The following is a 17324-nucleotide window of genomic DNA, read 5'->3' as shown; positions in this document are numbered from 1 at the left end:
CTGCTTTGGACTAGGTAAGTAGAGCTAAAGGGTGGCATATCATGTTATCCGGGAGGTGGGGGGGGCTGAGCGTGACACAGTCCTTTTTCAAAGGTATTTACACATGAACCACAGTGGCATATGTGCGTTATTCTTCAGATTTGAAAAGCACGCATTGTTTAAGTATCTCTGGTGGGGTACCACAAAGCTGTATCTTATTCAACTTAAATGTAAATCAATTTGAACAGGCCTTGATCGCCCACAGGTGGGGTCTCGCTGTTTACCTATGCTTCTCTACGTGGACGTTGCCAGCGTAATGGCTAAGACTGCAGTGGGCCTGCAGTCCCTTTTGAATTCCTTTGCTACTTTCATGGATGAACTGGACCTATCAGTTAGCCTTAAAAAAATCTTTGATATCGTGATTGGTCCTCGCTCTACTAAGACTCAATCATTTTATCTAGGTGCTAGTGTTTTACCTAAGGCCAGAGTAGTCTCCTATTGGGTATATTGTTTTTGACTGTTCATTGACGTCCCTTGTTGAGCAAGACAAAAGAGGAATTCACACAGGCTAATACGGCAGTTTTTTAATATCGCCACTCGATCAGTTAAACGTCCTATTAGGGCTATGTTACAGGTGTACAGAAACAACTGTGTCTCCAAAGAAGTAAGGTGTGGGGATGCACCAAGCAGACAGTGCTGTACACTGTGGAAAAGACCACACTCAGGAGGATCACAAATCCAGACTCAGTTTATTTAATCTTGTAACTCATTCCAACTGTAGACAGTCTTGATCACACATAGATTGAGTAGTGAAACCTCATTATATATCCTGATCAAACCTAAATGGCGGACTATCGATACACGTCCAGCAAAAACATGCAAATTACAGTGGCCATCTCAGAACAAGTAAATCACATACTGTAATGTTGGCAAATGCAACAAGCATTGGAAATGCAATAGGTCTTGGATTTATTTGAGTTGGAGCTAATGGCATTGTAAATGGCAATGTCTTTTAGCCATGTGTTATGGAGTGTATGCATGTGGTGTGTAGTGGAATTATGTGGGTTGGATTGGAATTGTAGCAATGGTGGCATGCTGCGCTTTAGATGAATATGTTTAAAAGTAAAGTGCACCATACTGCGATTGCTACAATAGTTAATTGTGGATGCGTTAACAATTGATGTGTGCACTGATGGCTGGTGGTGTGTGTGCCTGTAGAAATTGTGCACTGATGGCTGGTGGTGTGTGTGCTTGGTGAATGCGTGCACTGGCGGCTGGAGGTGTGTGTGCCTGGTGGAAGCGTGCACTGACGGCTGGTGGTGTGTGTGCCTGGTGAAAGCGTGCACTGGCGGCTGGTGGTGTGTGTGCCTGGTGAAAGCGTGCACTGGCGGCTGGTGGTGTGTGTGCCTGGTGAAAGCGTGCACTGGTGGCTGGTGGTGTGTGTACCTGGTGGAAGCCTGCACTGACGGCTGGTGGTGTTTGTGCCCGGTGAAAGCGTGCACTGACAGCTGGTGGTGTGGTTGTGTGTGTGGTGGTGAGTGTGTGTGGTGGTGACTGTGTGGTGTGTGGTCTTATGTGGGTGGTCTTATGTATGTGTGGTCTTATGTATGTGTGTGGTGGACTTAGTTAGAGTGTTCGTACCCTGCACACTCACACACTGCCCCGACACAATCACACAATGTTCATCCTGCACTCACACACACTGCTCACCCTGCACTCACACACACTGCTCACCCTGCACACTCACACACTGCTCACCCTGCACACTCACACACTGCTCACCCTGCACACTCACACACTGCTCACCCTGCACACTCACACACTGCTCACCCTGCACACTCACACACTGCTCACCCTGCACACTCACACACTGTTCACCCTGCACACTCACACACTGCTCACCCTGCACACTCACACACTGTTCACCCTTCACACTCACACACTGTTCACCCTGCACACTCACACACTTTTCACCCTGCACACTCACACACTTTTCACCCTGCACACTCACACACTTTTCACCCTGCACACTCACACACTGTTCACCCTGCACACTCACACACTGTTCACCCTGCACACTCACACACTGTTCACCCTGCACACTCACACACTGTTCACCCTGCACACTCACACACTGTTCACCCTGCACACTCACACACTGTTCACCCTGCACACTCACACACTGTTCACCCTGCACACTCACACTGTTCACCCTGCACACTCACACACTGTTCACCCTGCACACTCACACACTGTTCACCCTGCACACTCACACACTGTTCACCCTGCACACTCACACACTGTTCACCCTGCACACTCACACACTGTTCACCCTGCACACTCACACACTGTTCACCCTGCACACTCACACACTGTTCACCCTGCACACTCACACACTGTTCACCCTGCACACCCTGCACACTCACACTGCTCACCCTGCACACTCACACTGCTCACCCTGCACACTCACACACTGCTCACCCTGCACACTCACACACTGCTCACCCTGCACACTCACACACTGTTCACCCTGCACACTCACACACTGTTCACCCTGCACACTCACACACTGTTCACCCTGCACACTCGCACACTGTTCACCCTGCACACTCGCACACTGTTCACCCTGCACACTCGCACACTGTTCACCCTGCACACTCGCACACTGTTCACCCTGCACACTCGCACACTGTTCACCCTGCACACTCGCACACTGTTCACCCTGCACACTCGCACACTGTTCACCCTGCACACTCGCACACTGTTCACCCTGCACACTCGCACAGTGTTCACCCTGCACACTCGCACAGTGTTCACCCTGCACACTCGCACAGTGTTCACCCTGCACACTCGCACAGTGTTCACCCTGCACACTCGCACAGTGTTCACCCTGCACACTCGCACAGTGTTCACCCTGCACACTCGCACAGTGTTCACCCTGCACACTCGCACAGTGTTCACCCTGCACACTCGCACAGTGTTCACCCGGCACACTCGCACAGTGTTCACCCGGCACACTCGCACAGTGTTCACCCTGCACACTCGCACAGTGTTCACCCTGCACACTCGCACAGTGTTCACCCGGCACACTCGCACACTGTTCACCCGGCACACTCGCACACTGTTCACCCGGCACACTCGCACACTGTTCACCCGGCACACTCGCACACTGTTCACCCGGCACACTGTTCACCCGGCACACTCGCACACTGTTCACCCGGCACACTCGCACACTGTTCACCCGGCACACTCGCACACTGTTCACCCGGCACACTCGCACACTGTTCACCCGGCACACTCGCACACTGTTCACCCGGCACACTCGCACACTGTTCACCCGGCACACTCGCACACTGTTCACTCGGCACACTCGCACACTGTTCACTCGGCACACTCACACTGTTCACCCGGCACACTCACACTGTTAACCCAGGATACTCACACTGTTAACCCTGGATACTCACACACTGTTAACCCTGGATACTCACACACTGCTCACCCTGCACACGCACTGCTCACCCTACACACTCCCGCACTGCTCACCCTACACACTCCCGCACTGCTCACCCTACACACTCCCGCACTGCTCACCCTACACACTCCCGCACTGCTCACCCTACACACTCCCGCACTGCTCACCCTACACACTCACACACTGCTCACCCTACGTAATGTGAAAAGACGTAGCTTTGGCCTGTGTTGTAATCGTACAGTAGGTTGTGAGTAGTTGCGCTTGATTGGTTGGGGCGTCCCCTCCTTGCTGCTCCCCTCACAGAGGGCTGGCTGCCTCAATGAAGCTCCCAAGACATGTGTTCAGCTGTTCTTTGTTTTAGCTCCTGTGTGTCAGTGCACCGTGTAAGCGCACAAGCATATCCTGCTCTCTCTGGAACACTCACACTGCTGAGTCACTCTCACTCTGCAGTCACTCTGCAGTCACTCTCACTCTGCAGTCACTCTCACTCTGCAGTCACTCTCACTCTGCAGTCACTCTCACTCTGCAGTCACTCTGCAGTCACTCTCACTCTGCAGTCACTCTGCAGTCACTCTCACTCTGCAGTTACTCTGCAGTCACTCTCATTCTGCAGTCACTGTACAGTCACTCTCATTCTGCAGTCACTCTCATTCTGCAGTCACTCTGCAGTCACTCTCATTCTGCAGTCACTCTCATTCTGCAGTCACTCTGCAGTCACTCTCATTCTGCAGTCACTCATTCTGCAGTCACTCATTCTGCAGTCACTCATTCTGCAGTCACTCATTCTGCAGTCACTCATTCTGCAGTCACTCTCACTCTGCAGTCACTCATTCTGCAGTCACTCTCACTCTGCAGTCACTCTCACTCTGCAGTCACTCTCACTCTGCAGCCACTCTCACTCTGCAGCCACTCTCACTCTGCAGCCACTCTTACTCTGCAGCCACTCTCACTCTGCAGCCACTCTCACTCTGCAGTCACTCTCACTCTACAGTCACTCTGCAGTCACTCGCACTCTGCAGTCACTCGCACTCTGCAGTCACTCGCACTCTGCAGTCACTCGCACTCTGCAGTCACTCGCACTCTGCAGTCACTCGCATGCTGCGCACTCACTCTGCACTCACTCTGCACTCGCTCTGCTCTCACACTCACTCTCACTCTGCACTCACTCTCACTCTGCACTCGCACTCTGCACTCGCACTCTGCACTCGCACTCTGCACTCGCACTCTGCACTCGCACTCGCACTCTGCACTCGCACTCTGCACTCGCACTCTGCACTCGCACTCTGCACTCGCACTCTGCACTCGCACTCTGCACTCGCACTCTGCACTCGCACTCTGCACTCGCACTCTGCACTCTGCACTCTGCACTCTGCACTCTGCACTCTGCACTCGCACTCTGCACTCGCACTCTGCACTCGCTCTGCACTCGCTCTGCACTCGCTCTGCACTCACACTGCACTCACTCTGCACTCTACACTCACTCTGCACTCTACACTCACTCTGCACTCTACACTCACTCTGCACTCTACACTCACTCTGCACTCTACACTCACTCTGCACTCTACACTCACTCTGCACTCTACACTCACTCTGCACTCTACACTCACTCTGCACTCTACACTCACTCTGCACTCTACACTCACTCTGCACTCTACACTCACTCTGCACTCTACACTCACTCTGCACTCTACACTCACTCTGCACTCTACACTCACTCTGCACTCTTACACTCACTCTGCACTCTTACACTCACTCTGCACTCTACACTCACTCTGCACTCTACACTCACTCTGCACTCTTACACTCACTCTGCACTCTTACACTCACTCTGCACTCTTACACTCACTCTGCACTCTTACACTCACTCTGCACTCTTACACTCACTCTGCACTCTTACACTCACTCTGCACTCTACACTCACTCTGCACTCACACTCACTCTGCACTCTACACTCTCTCTGCACTCTACACTCACTCTGCACTCTACACTCACTCTGCACTCTACACTCACTCTGCACTCTACACTCACTCTGCACTCTACACTCACTCTGCACTCTTACACTCACTCTGCACTCTTACACTCACTCTGCACTCTTACACTCACTCTGCACTCTTACACTCACTCTGCACTCTACACTCACTCTGCACTCTTACACTCACTCTGCACTCTTACACTCACTCTGCACTCTTACACTCACTCTGCACTCTTACACTCACTCTGCACTCTTACACTCACTCTGCACTCTTACACTCACTCTGCACTCTTACACTCACTCTGCACTCTTACACTCACTCTGCACTCTTACACTCACTCTGCACTCTTACACTCACTCTGCACTCGCACTCTGCACTCGCACTCTGCACTCGCACTCTGCACTCGCACTCTGCACTCGCACTCTGCACTCGCACTCTGCACTCGCACTCTGCACTCGCACTCTGCACTCGCACTCTGCACTCGCACTCTGCACTCGCACTCTGCACTCGCTCTGCACTCACACTGCTCTCACTCTGCACTCTACACTCACTCTGCACTCTACACTCACTCTGCACTCTACACTCACTCTGCACTCTACACTCACTCTGCACTCTACACTCACTCTGCACTCTACACTCACTCTGCACTCTACACTCACTCTGCACTCTACACTCACTCTGCACTCTACACTCACTCTACACTCACTCTGCACTCTACACTCACTCTGCACTCTACACTCACTCTGCACTCTTACACTCACTCTGCACTCTACACTCACTCTGCACTCTACACTCACTCTGCACTCTTACACTCACTCTGCACTCTTACACTCACTCTGCACTCTTACACTCACTCTGCACTCTTACACTCACTCTGCACTCTTACACTCACTCTGCACTCTTACACTCACTCTGCACTCACACTCACTCTGCACTCTACACTCTCTCTGCACTCTACACTCACTCTGCACTCTACACTCACTCTGCACTCTACACTCACTCTGCACTCTACACTCACTCTGCACTCTTACACTCACTCTGCACTCTTACACTCACTCTGCACTCTTACACTCACTCTGCACTCTTACACTCACTCTGCACTCTTACACTCACTCTGCACTCTTACACTCACTCTGCACTCTACACTCACTCTGCACTCTTACACTCACTCTGTACTCTTACACTCACTCTGTACTCTTACACTCACTCTGCACTCTTACACTCACTCTGCACTCTTACACTCACTCTGCACTCTTACACTCACTCTGCACTCTTACACTCACTCTGCACTCTTACACTCACTCTGCACTCTTACACTCACTCTGCACTCGCACTCTGCACTCGCACTCTGCACTCGCACTCTGCACTCGCACTCTGCACTCGCACTCTGCACTCGCACTCTGCACTCGCACTCTGCACTCGCACTCTGCACTCGCACTCTGCACTCGCTCTGCACTCACACTGCACTCACTCTGCTCTCACTCTGCTCTCACTCTGCTCTCACTCTGCACTCTACACTCACTCTGCACTCTACACTCACTCTGCACTCTACACTCACTCTGCACTCTACACTCACTCTGCACTCTACACTCACTCTGCACTCTACACTCACTCTGCACTCTACACTCACTCTGCACTCTACACTCACTCTGCACTCTACACTCACTCTGCACTCTTACACTCACTCTGCACTCTTACACTCACTCTGCACTCTTACACTCACTCTGCACTCTTACACTCACTCTGCACTCTTACACTCACTCTGCACTCTTACACTCACTCTGCACTCTACACTCACTCTGCACTCTACACTCACTCTGCACTCTACACTCACTCTGCACTCTACACTCACTCTGCACTCTACACTCACTCTGCACTCTACACTCACTCTGCACTCTACACTCACTCTGCACTCTTACACTCACTCTGCACTCTACACTCACTCTGCACTCTACACTCACTCTGCACTCTACACTCACTCTGCACTCTTACACTCACTCTGCACTCTTACACTCACTCTGCACTCTTACACTCACTCTGCACTCTTACACTCACTCTGCACTCTACACTCACTCTGCACTCTACACTCACTCTGCACTCTACACTCACTCTGCACTCTACACTCACTCTGCACTCTTACACTCACTCTGCACTCTTACACTCACTCTGCACTCTTACACTCACTCTGCACTCTTACACTCACTCTGCACTCTTACACTCACTCTGCACTCTTACACTCACTCTGCACTCTTACACTCACTCTGCACTCTTACACTCACTCTGCACTCTTACACTCACTCTGCACTCTTACACTCACTCTGCACTCACACTCACTCTGCACTCACTCTGAGAGTGACTGCAGAGTGACTCCAAAAAGTCTACAAACCCCAGCATGCAAAGGGAAAAAAACGAGAACGTCTGATCTATTGAAGGATAGAACTGGGAAAGTTGAAAGCTATGTTACGCCTAAAATCGGACTTGGGGTATGGGGGTGGCTGGGACAGATGACACTATTTTCCCGCAAAGTCTCGTACAACCCAGGATACAAAGCCTCGCTCGGGCCGTTCGCATGCCTTGCGTTTAGGACGTGTGGGGTGGACCCAGCTTCTCACATCGTATAAACGCAGAGTAAGTACTGGTGTTTGCATAAGAAAGGCTAGAGAGACGCCTAAAAAAGGCGCCAGCTGCTACCACGGTGCCCCCTCGCCTCCTTCGCTGACCCCCAACTTGTCGGGCTGAGGGAAGCCCCCGCACTGACCTCCCCTCCCAGCTGCAAGGGCTCCAGACTGACTGCATTACAGATGCTGGGAGTGCTGTAAATGACTTCTGCGCCAACAAGGGCCCCCCACCGCATCCTCCACCTACCATAACATAAGAACTATCTAAAAAAGCATGCTGATCTTTAGATGATTATGTTTAAAAGTAAAGTTTGCAATACTGCTATTGCTACAATAGTTAATTGTGGATTCGTTAACAATTGATGTGTGTAGTGATGGCTGTTGGTATGCACTGACGGGTGGTGGTGTGTGCATGGTGAAAGTGTGCACTGATGGCTGGTGGTGTGTGTATGGCTGGTGAAAGTGTTCACTGATTGTTGGTGGTGTGTGTGTGACTGGTGAAAGCGTGCAGTGATGGCTGGTGGTGTGTGTGTGCCTAGTGAAAGTGTGCACTGATGGTTGGTGGTGTGTGTGTGCCTGGTGGAAGCGTGCACTGACGGCTGGTGGTGTGTGTATGCTTGGTGAAAGTGTGCAGTTCTGCTGGCCCTGGACACCCACATACTGCTCACCCTGCTGCAGAGAGGTTTCTAAGCCGGACGTGACTCTTCCTAGTTTAACAGCTCCTCTGTGTCGCAAGAACCATGCCCTAGAAGCATACTGACCCTGCCCCAGCCCAGCGCCCCTCTGTACCATGCCCTAGAAGCACACTGACCCTGCCCCAGCCCAGCACCCCTTTGTGTCGCAAGAACCATGCCCTAGAAGCACACGATCCCTGCCCCAGCCCTGCGCCCCTCTGTGTCGCAAGAACCATGCTCTGGGAGCACAGTGACACTGCCCCAGCCCAGCGCCCCTCTGTGACGCCAGAACCATGCTCTAAAAGCAGACTAACCCTGCCCCAGCCCAGCGCCCCTCTGTACCAAGCCCTAGAAGCACACGGACCCTGCCCCAGCCCAGTGCCCCTCTGTGTCGCAAGAACCATGCCCTGGGAGCAGACTGACTCTGCCCCAGCCCAGCGCCCCTCTGTGTCGCAAGAACCATGCTTTGGGAGCACAGTGACACAGCCCCAGCCCAGCGCCCCTCTGTGTCGCAAGAACCATGCCCTAGAAGCACACTCGTGCTGGATAGATTTGTCTTGGCTAGACTTAGGTTGGCGCTTCGAGCTCAGTTCCCGGACTACCTGCTAGAACTTCAGTCCTTCCCTCCACTCACAATGGTGATAGGTAGTAGCAAGGTTCATTTGATATCCCAACTTTACAGAGCATGCGCCGACCTGATCCTAGTGGGCGATTGCAGGGTACGCAGCGCTTGGGAAGCAGACTTGGGCAATCCAATCTCTGACGAACAAGTGTAAAGTGACAAAAACAGTGTCACTAAATAGTAGGCATAAGCTGATCCATTTCAAGTTTCTATGCAGAATATGTTACCCCAGCGAGAATATACAAGATAGACCCCATGAGATCACATCATTGCCAGCGATGCCATTTCCCTCAAGCAGACTTCGCACACCTAGCCTGGACATGCCCACGCATACACACTTTCTGGGTGGAAGTTCACATACATTGAGCAAGATAATACAGGTGCCGATGAACCCCCTGCCCAAGATTGCAGTCCTGGGATACGTCATCCAACTCCCTCTCAAAGTTCGTAGATTCGCTGCCATTTCTCTACTCTTAGTTAAAAGAGAGGTAGCAGTACACTGGGGCTGCAAGAGGGCTCCAACAAAAGGGGGCTAGATTCAAAGCTTAGCTTCCTGTTCTATGAGAAGTGACCAGTATGCCCAAACAACCCCTCCCTCCTCCAGGCCTTAAGACATCTGGGGCCCCTTCAAGGCCTTCCTATCAGCACAACAGCAAGTTCTCCCCGCACAGCAGGAGCAGGGTATAGTCCCAACTGGGGTCGGCTAGACTGGCACTCAGCACTCACCAACACTCTAAAGCAGTGTTTCCCAAACTGTGGTACATTCCCAGGGGGTCCGTAGGCAACAGTTTTAAAAGCACAGAAACATTTCTTTTATAATTAGCAGCTTTCCAGCAACAATAAAAGTGTCAAGAGAATGCCAGTCATTAATGTACCTGCTGGAGAGCAGGAGAGTTTTGTTCAGTGGCAGCTTTGATTTAACTAATGTAGCACAGAGGGTTAATGTGCCTACTGGAAAGAACGTGTAAAATGCATCTTAAAAAGCAGTATTTTATGTGCATAGGTTTGTGGTTACTGCTTTTGTCACAGAGATTCTTTTGTTACTGTGCACTTCATAAGTGACAATCGTAATGTAGCAGAGGGACCTATAAACTGTCATCAAAGAGCTGCTTGCAAACTGCATGGTACCAGTTAGTAACTTTTGTTTTTTCCCAGTTATTCATTATCCTGATGCTGCTAAAAAGATTTATTTGGGTGGAAATACATTTTTAATGTTTAAGTCAGTGCTAGCCACTGTGTTATGTTCTGAATCCTGAGTTTGTGCTTTTCCAGACCAAGCACTCTTTAAACATTTTATATACACACCGATTTACATGTATGATTCAATGTCTCTATATGTGTGTGATGTAAAGTGCTCTGACATCCTACAATGGTATGAGAGATGCTATAAAACAAATGAAATACATGTGACAGAGGGGCTATTACTTCAATATAAAATACTAAGGGCCAGATGTACGATCTGTTTTTATATGTGCGAACGGGTTCGCGAACCCAGGGACCTCTGCCTGCCCTTAGAAAATGAAACAAAAACGTTTCATTTTTCAAATTTTTTTTTTAAATGCATGGTAAACAGGCTGCATTTTTTTTAAACTGCTTTATTTAAAAGCAGTCCGAAACATGGTGGCCTGCAGAGCCCAACAGGCCACCATCGCTGGGAGGGCTGGCATCCCCAATGGGCTCACAAATTGCGAGAGGCTCATTAATAATAATGAACCTCGCAATTTGCGACCCCATTGGGAATCCCAAATAGTGTTAAACACACTGTTGTACATTTCATGTAGCGACTCACAATTTGCCACTCGCAATTTGTCGCCAATTGTGAGGCGCTAAATGAAATGGTTGTACATCTGGCCCCAAAACCCTTAGTACTTTGAGTATTTGTTTTGTGTGCACACGTGTGTATTTTTTTCGAATTACTGTTTTAATGTTTGAAATTTAACTCATACAAATTGCTTGGGGGTCCCCAGCTTCCAGTGGTGACTCAATGGGGTTCCTCAGGAGTCAAAAGTTTGGGAACCACTGCTCTAAAGTATAAGTCGACCACTCCCTTTGGCTTTGGTCTATTCCCATTTCGAAAATACGCTATTGGGAGGAAGGCGTGGATATGTTTACGGATGCAGAACTGTTTTGTCGCTCAAGAGGGGCCTGAAATGTATTGTATGTATGACTTATCACATTTTGCATTACCTACTGTGAATCGAAGGTAGCTAATGTTGAAAATGCCTCGTGATTGTACCCAGGATATCATTTACTTGAAATCAGTGCTTTGTCTTTATTAAAATGCTAAATAAAGTTTAAAAAAAGATATATATATTTTCACACTGAATAGAAGGTTGTTTACAAGCATGTCATATTGATACAAGAAATGTTTTTCTTTATTCTGGCCCATCATGATTTTGTGTAAAATGTGTTTCTTACACTTAAGCATTTCAGCATGATCTTGATGCAAGACATGATAAGTATGAACGACTTGTGAAACTGGGTCGCGATATAACCATTGAAAGTAAAAGAGTAATTTTCCTTCTGCATAGAATTGTCAGGTAAGCCTTTATAGCTTATTTTTATGATGATCATGTTTATGTTGGGAGATGATCCTTTGTAATTAAACACACATTTCCTTACTGCATGTCAATTTGTGAAGAATACTTCAGCAATTTCGTCTCGTGCCTCGGAAAGCATAGATTAAAATGATTTTGTTCACTTGTCTTTACCATTTTTGTTAGTGCTAAACGAAAAAAAATGAGTGCCTCGAAATGCATGCCGCTTTACAAACACCATTGTGCTCATTTGGAGTCCGACAACAAATGTGAAGCAACAATGTTTTGTGTGTTCAGAGTTCTCCAAGTATTACCAAAGGAATTTGCACATGAAAGTATTAGTATCATAATGCAGTTTTACCAGCCTTTAGACTGAACATCGAAAGAATATAGATATATATATTTATATATATTTATATTATATATATATCTCCTACTGGCGGTCGCCAGTAGGTAGTTATAGTTAGGACCTAGTTTCCATAGGAAATCCACAACATTCTATTTGGAATAACTATGCGCTGGTGGACGAATCTTCGTGAATTTCTCCAAGAAAATGGCCTGCTTGGTTCCGCTCCTTCCCTGAAAGTTTGGGGGTGTTTCGTCAAGTGGGGGCCGTGAAAAAAGGGGGGTCCCAAAACGTGTTTTCCCCATGCAATTTTCCATAGGGACCTTTAGCCAGGGCTACAGCCCGAACGGCTGAACGGAATTACACCAAATTTGGCAGAGAGGTAAAGGTGTAAATCCGTTCAGTAGTTTCTGAGAAAATTACAAGTAAAATCATAGCGATATCTAGAGACGGGGTTCTGCACGCGTATGGAAATCCGTACAATTACGAGCACGAGCTGCATGCTGATTGGCTGTCAACTGTCTGTCAACACTCCAAACCAGGAAGTGTTGGCAGCCATCTTGTTCGTCGCTAGAACAGAGTCACAAGAAAACAGTAAAACAAAGTTGAGAAATAAGGAAAGGGGGCAGGGTAGAAACATCCTGAACCTCTAGGCTTGCTCATGGGGTCGTACATGGATTTTTAAAGTCATTCTTTATTTTTTATTTTAAATAAAAATCGCGGCGTACGCGTATGGTACTCGTATATGGTGGAAGGGGGGGGGGAAGCAGAAGTCCATTTTATTCATTAGGTCTCTGGGGGGAAAATTCCGGGGGCAATTTTTAGAGCTATATTTCTATGATAGTATGTAAAACTTTCCGGGGTTTTTTTCTGCGCCAGTTGGACTCTCTACGTATGCGCAGCCTTGTTCGCAAGCGCGCATTTTTTTCTTTTTCTCAAAGTTCGCCAAGCAAACCTCTCCTCAATTCAGGTATTACATTTGCCGCTTTCTTTTCACGGGTCGTGTTTGTCATCCGCTGCTATACTTTTGTAATATATTAATAAACATATTGTATCTATATTTATTTGAAATGTAGTGTCGAAGAGCCAAACGTTGATTACATACTCCGTCCAACCGCCATTTTAGTATTTTTCCTCCGTTATTTTTATTATACCTGTTACTTTCATTTTACCCTCCTCATATTTTCTCTGTGATCGATGAGATTTCCTGCCACAGACACCACGGTGTTTGTCCTTGGCCTCTGATCTTGTCAGACTTGGTCACACGTATACCTAGAAACTAATTTGAAGGACGTAAGGCACAGCCATTACAACACGTGTTCGTCAACTCAAAGACATTATTAAGATTATGCATTTATCCTGCGTGGTAAATGCATACTAGTTGTAAAAGCATGTGTGGGAAAGCCATATGCGTGCTAATGGCTTCGTGGTGACGATCACGCGTGCAATGGCTGTTTCCCCCAGGACACTGCAGAAACCGGGTCTGGGCGTGGTGGACTCCAGGGCACCAGGCGGAGGGCCACGCAGCCCCTCTCATACAATATAGAAGTCTTTGTGGGGTTATTGTTTCCGTGGTTTGAGGGGCGTCATTGAGGCCCACACACTTAATATTGTAGGGGGTAGGCATTGCATGGGGCAATGTCGCAAGAGGTTTGTAAATGTGGTACACATTGTTTCATATTAGTTTGATTTCTTTACCATGTTGTAGTGTATCCAGAGAAAATATAACTCCGTACTTTTCAATCCTAGTCTTGAACAACTTACTATAGTACTTCAACATTTTAAATATTATTTTTATTATGGATCGTCACCCCCCACAAAGAAAAAGTAGTATGTAGTGTTTTTTAATTAAGTTTTATTAAAGGAATAACTGTAAACGAAACTTAATGATCACTATATCATAAACAACTAGAAAAATAACTTTAAAAAAACAATAGCATAAACAAATTGTGAAGTTGACTCCAAAAGATGTACGATTGATAATCTGCAAAACAAAAAAGAAAATGAGTTTAGAATTATGTATGTGTGACTAAATGAGCTGAAGCATTACAAGTCAAGGTAACATTACGATTTTACGTGTGCAGTGTGCATGGTACATTTCAGTTGCGTTATAGTGCCGCGTTCAAGTGGTGTCTATATGGAAGTGCCCTACTGCGTTAGTGACACAAAAGTGGCAGAACGGGATTCTAAATATGCCGACGACTTATTTCTAATGCATTGCAATGAAGGCATTGTATATCTATGCCTCTGTGCTTACCGTTGTATAAACACTGCGGCCAGTGGAATTCACAACTTCTAGTCAACTTTCCTTCTACACGTCAAAGGAGACAGCATTTTCACATAATTATGACTATCACAGAGATACCCCTGCTACAGAGCTGGAGTTACAGGTAAGAAACTACTCCCATCTCCCTGAACCCCCAGGTCGTACACGCTGGACGGTATAAACACACCTACGCATTCTCGTATAGCAACTGAGTCGCACAACCATCAAGGTGAGGGACCTTGGTAAAGAACTACAAGGGGACACCTTGTGCTGGAGAAACACCACTACTCTCAACACCCCTCTGCCTGTTGTGGGCGTCCTGGCAGTATACTCTGAACAATCCAACTATCCGACTTTCCATACAACGTAGGCATGGGTTGTGGGGAGCCCGAGCAGCGCAAACTGACTTTTGATAAACAAGGTACATCGGAACGTACAGATCAGTCTTGACAGAGGGGATTGATTGGAGAGAGATGAACAGCCACATGCTATGGAAGGCGCTGCAGCCATAATGCCTGAGCTCTGGTCGAGGTTTCCGCACAATTGACAAGATTGGACTCCCTAACTACCAGATTAGACCAAATGGGGGAGTGCCTGAATGGGCACACTACCAGACTTGATGAGGCAGAAAAGCGCATCTCCACCCACGAGGACCAGGCCAGCGACGCAACGCACCGGCTGGAACAAATGGACCGTCTGCTCAAAAATGTCGCCATAAAGAGCAAGGAGCTAAAGACTAGGTCGCGGAGAAATAACATTCTCATTCTTCGCCTGGCTGAATCCACAAACATCGGCCAACCAGAGCCATTTGAAGAATCCATGCTTACCGAACTGTTCGGAGCTTAACATTTCTCCCAAACCTTTATCGTGGAGAGAGCACACCAATCTCTTGGCCCACATTCCCCCCAGGTGCCCCACCCCCCGCGGCCAATAATTTGCTGCCTGCTCAATTATAAAGATCGCAATGCGGCCCTCCGCATGGCCCTGGAAATTGCGCCTATACAATATCTGGGCACTGTACTCTTTCTATCTGGACCACACGGTTGTAGTCCAAGAAGCTTGTCGCATATTTACAGAGCCTCCATACACTGGGCCTGAAATACGCCATGCTGTACCCAGCTAGGTTGCGGGTGATGGTAGGCGAGAAACCTCGGTTCTTTGATAATCCTGCGGACGTACTAACTTTCTGTAAAAAGCATCAAAGCGCAACCAGTAGGAGCCCAGTTCAGTCCTCTGAACACTTCTCTCCTGCCCGACAGCTAGCTGCAAGCGCCAAACTCTTCACCACTGCCTGATGGCTCTGTGCCCCTGAACACTCAACCGTCATGATGTTTAATGCTTAAATGGGATTGAGAAAAGAACTGCAACTGTTCCGTTTTCAAATATGTGCTTCCTTTTTTCTGTTCTACAGAATGCTTAGTTAACACAACGGGCATTGGACGGCTGAGGCTTTGCCCTCCTCCTACGGATGACTCAGATTAGTTTATCTTGGGATTTTTTTTTTCTTTTCTATAGGGGGATGGAGGGTGTTCACTGGATCTTGAGCCCAGGTGTGGAAGGGATGTGGCGGCTGTTGTTTTCTGCCGGGTTTTCATTTAGGACATTTATGTTCCCCCTGGTTTTTGCTGTTCCTTATAGGTTCTTTTTTTGTAGCCTTTCCTTTCCACATGTTGTACAGATGCAATTGCTTACTGGTGCTGCGCATACATGCCTCCCCCCCCCCCCTTTTATGTTCCCCCTGGTTTTTGCTGTTCCTTATAGGTTCTTTTTTGTAGCCTTTCCTTTCCACATGTTGTACAGATGCAATTGCTTACTGGTGCTGCGCATACATGCCTCCCCCCCCCCCCTTTTATGCCTATGACCTCAGATCCTACAGTTGAGGCAAAACTACTCACTTGGAACGTGAGAGGGTGCCACAACCTCCGTAAATGCAAATTAGCACTTGCGTATCTCCGGAGGCACGACGTTAAAATAGCATTCCTCCAAGAACCCGATCTCCTGTTGTAGAAGACTCCTCCTTTTGCTGCCTCATGGGGACCACATAGATATTTCGCAAGTTACAGTACCTACTCTTGCAAGTATGTATTCTTATACACCGTAACCTCCCCATCGCACATCCGCACACAATATCTGGCGCACATGGGAGGTATCTGCTGATTGTGGGAACGCTGATGGAGAAAAACAGTTATATTTCTTAATATCTATGCGCCCACTACAGACGCTTTCTTCACTGACCTTCATACTGTGCTTAATAACTATGAATTTGACTCACTCTTTCTTGGAGGGGATCTGAACCTTTGGCTTGACCCCATCGCGACTCCTCTAGCCCTGTACATGCTACTAAACCCCACGCCCACCGAGCAATGAAGGAGATTATACACACTTTGGCTCTGCATGATATCTGGCGATCGCACCACCCGAATGTCTCATGTTACACCTTCCATTCAATGCCACACTTGACTCAAACAAGCATAGACTATTGGATCACTGATGCCCTGGGTTGTCAATGGGATAAGGGTATAGAAACGCTGCTGCATACGCTATTTGACCACATGCCAGTACTCCTCCACTTGAGCCTTCCTCACACTCTTGGCTGGGAACGAAGATGGTATCTCCCAGCTACGGCTCTGTTAGATGCTTTATTTAGATCCGAACTGCAAGAGGCAATCACTGAATATTTCTCTATATGCAACACTATGAGACGCCTCTAAAGCGTATGTCCGTGGTATCTGCATTGCCTAACAGGCAGGAATTCTCCGCTCCATACCGGGCATAATTGACAGATTTGATGCACTTGGATGCATCCCCAATTACACCAAACATCTCAAACAGACGTA

The 17324-nt window shown here is 48.2% G+C and overlaps 1 protein-coding gene across 1 annotated transcript in view; it reads left to right on the top strand.

Moving 5' to 3' along the window:
* LOC144763330 (translin-associated protein X-like) overlaps positions 1–17324 on the top strand; it is a 257896-nt gene that overhangs the window by 105400 nt on the left and 135172 nt on the right. Inside the window, exon 3 of the mRNA XM_078648816.1 lies at positions 11764–11878. Coding sequence (XP_078504942.1) covers positions 11764–11878 — 115 coding nt within the window. The remainder of the gene's footprint in view (positions 1–11763; positions 11879–17324) is intronic.

The sequence above is a fragment of the Lissotriton helveticus genome, chromosome 6, assembly GCF_964261635.1.
Source record: "Lissotriton helveticus chromosome 6, aLisHel1.1, whole genome shotgun sequence".
Classification (NCBI taxonomy): domain Eukaryota; kingdom Metazoa; phylum Chordata; class Amphibia; order Caudata; family Salamandridae; genus Lissotriton; species Lissotriton helveticus.
Note: the sequence above shows the minus strand (reverse complement) of the source record. Positions and strands in the feature narration are given on the sequence as shown.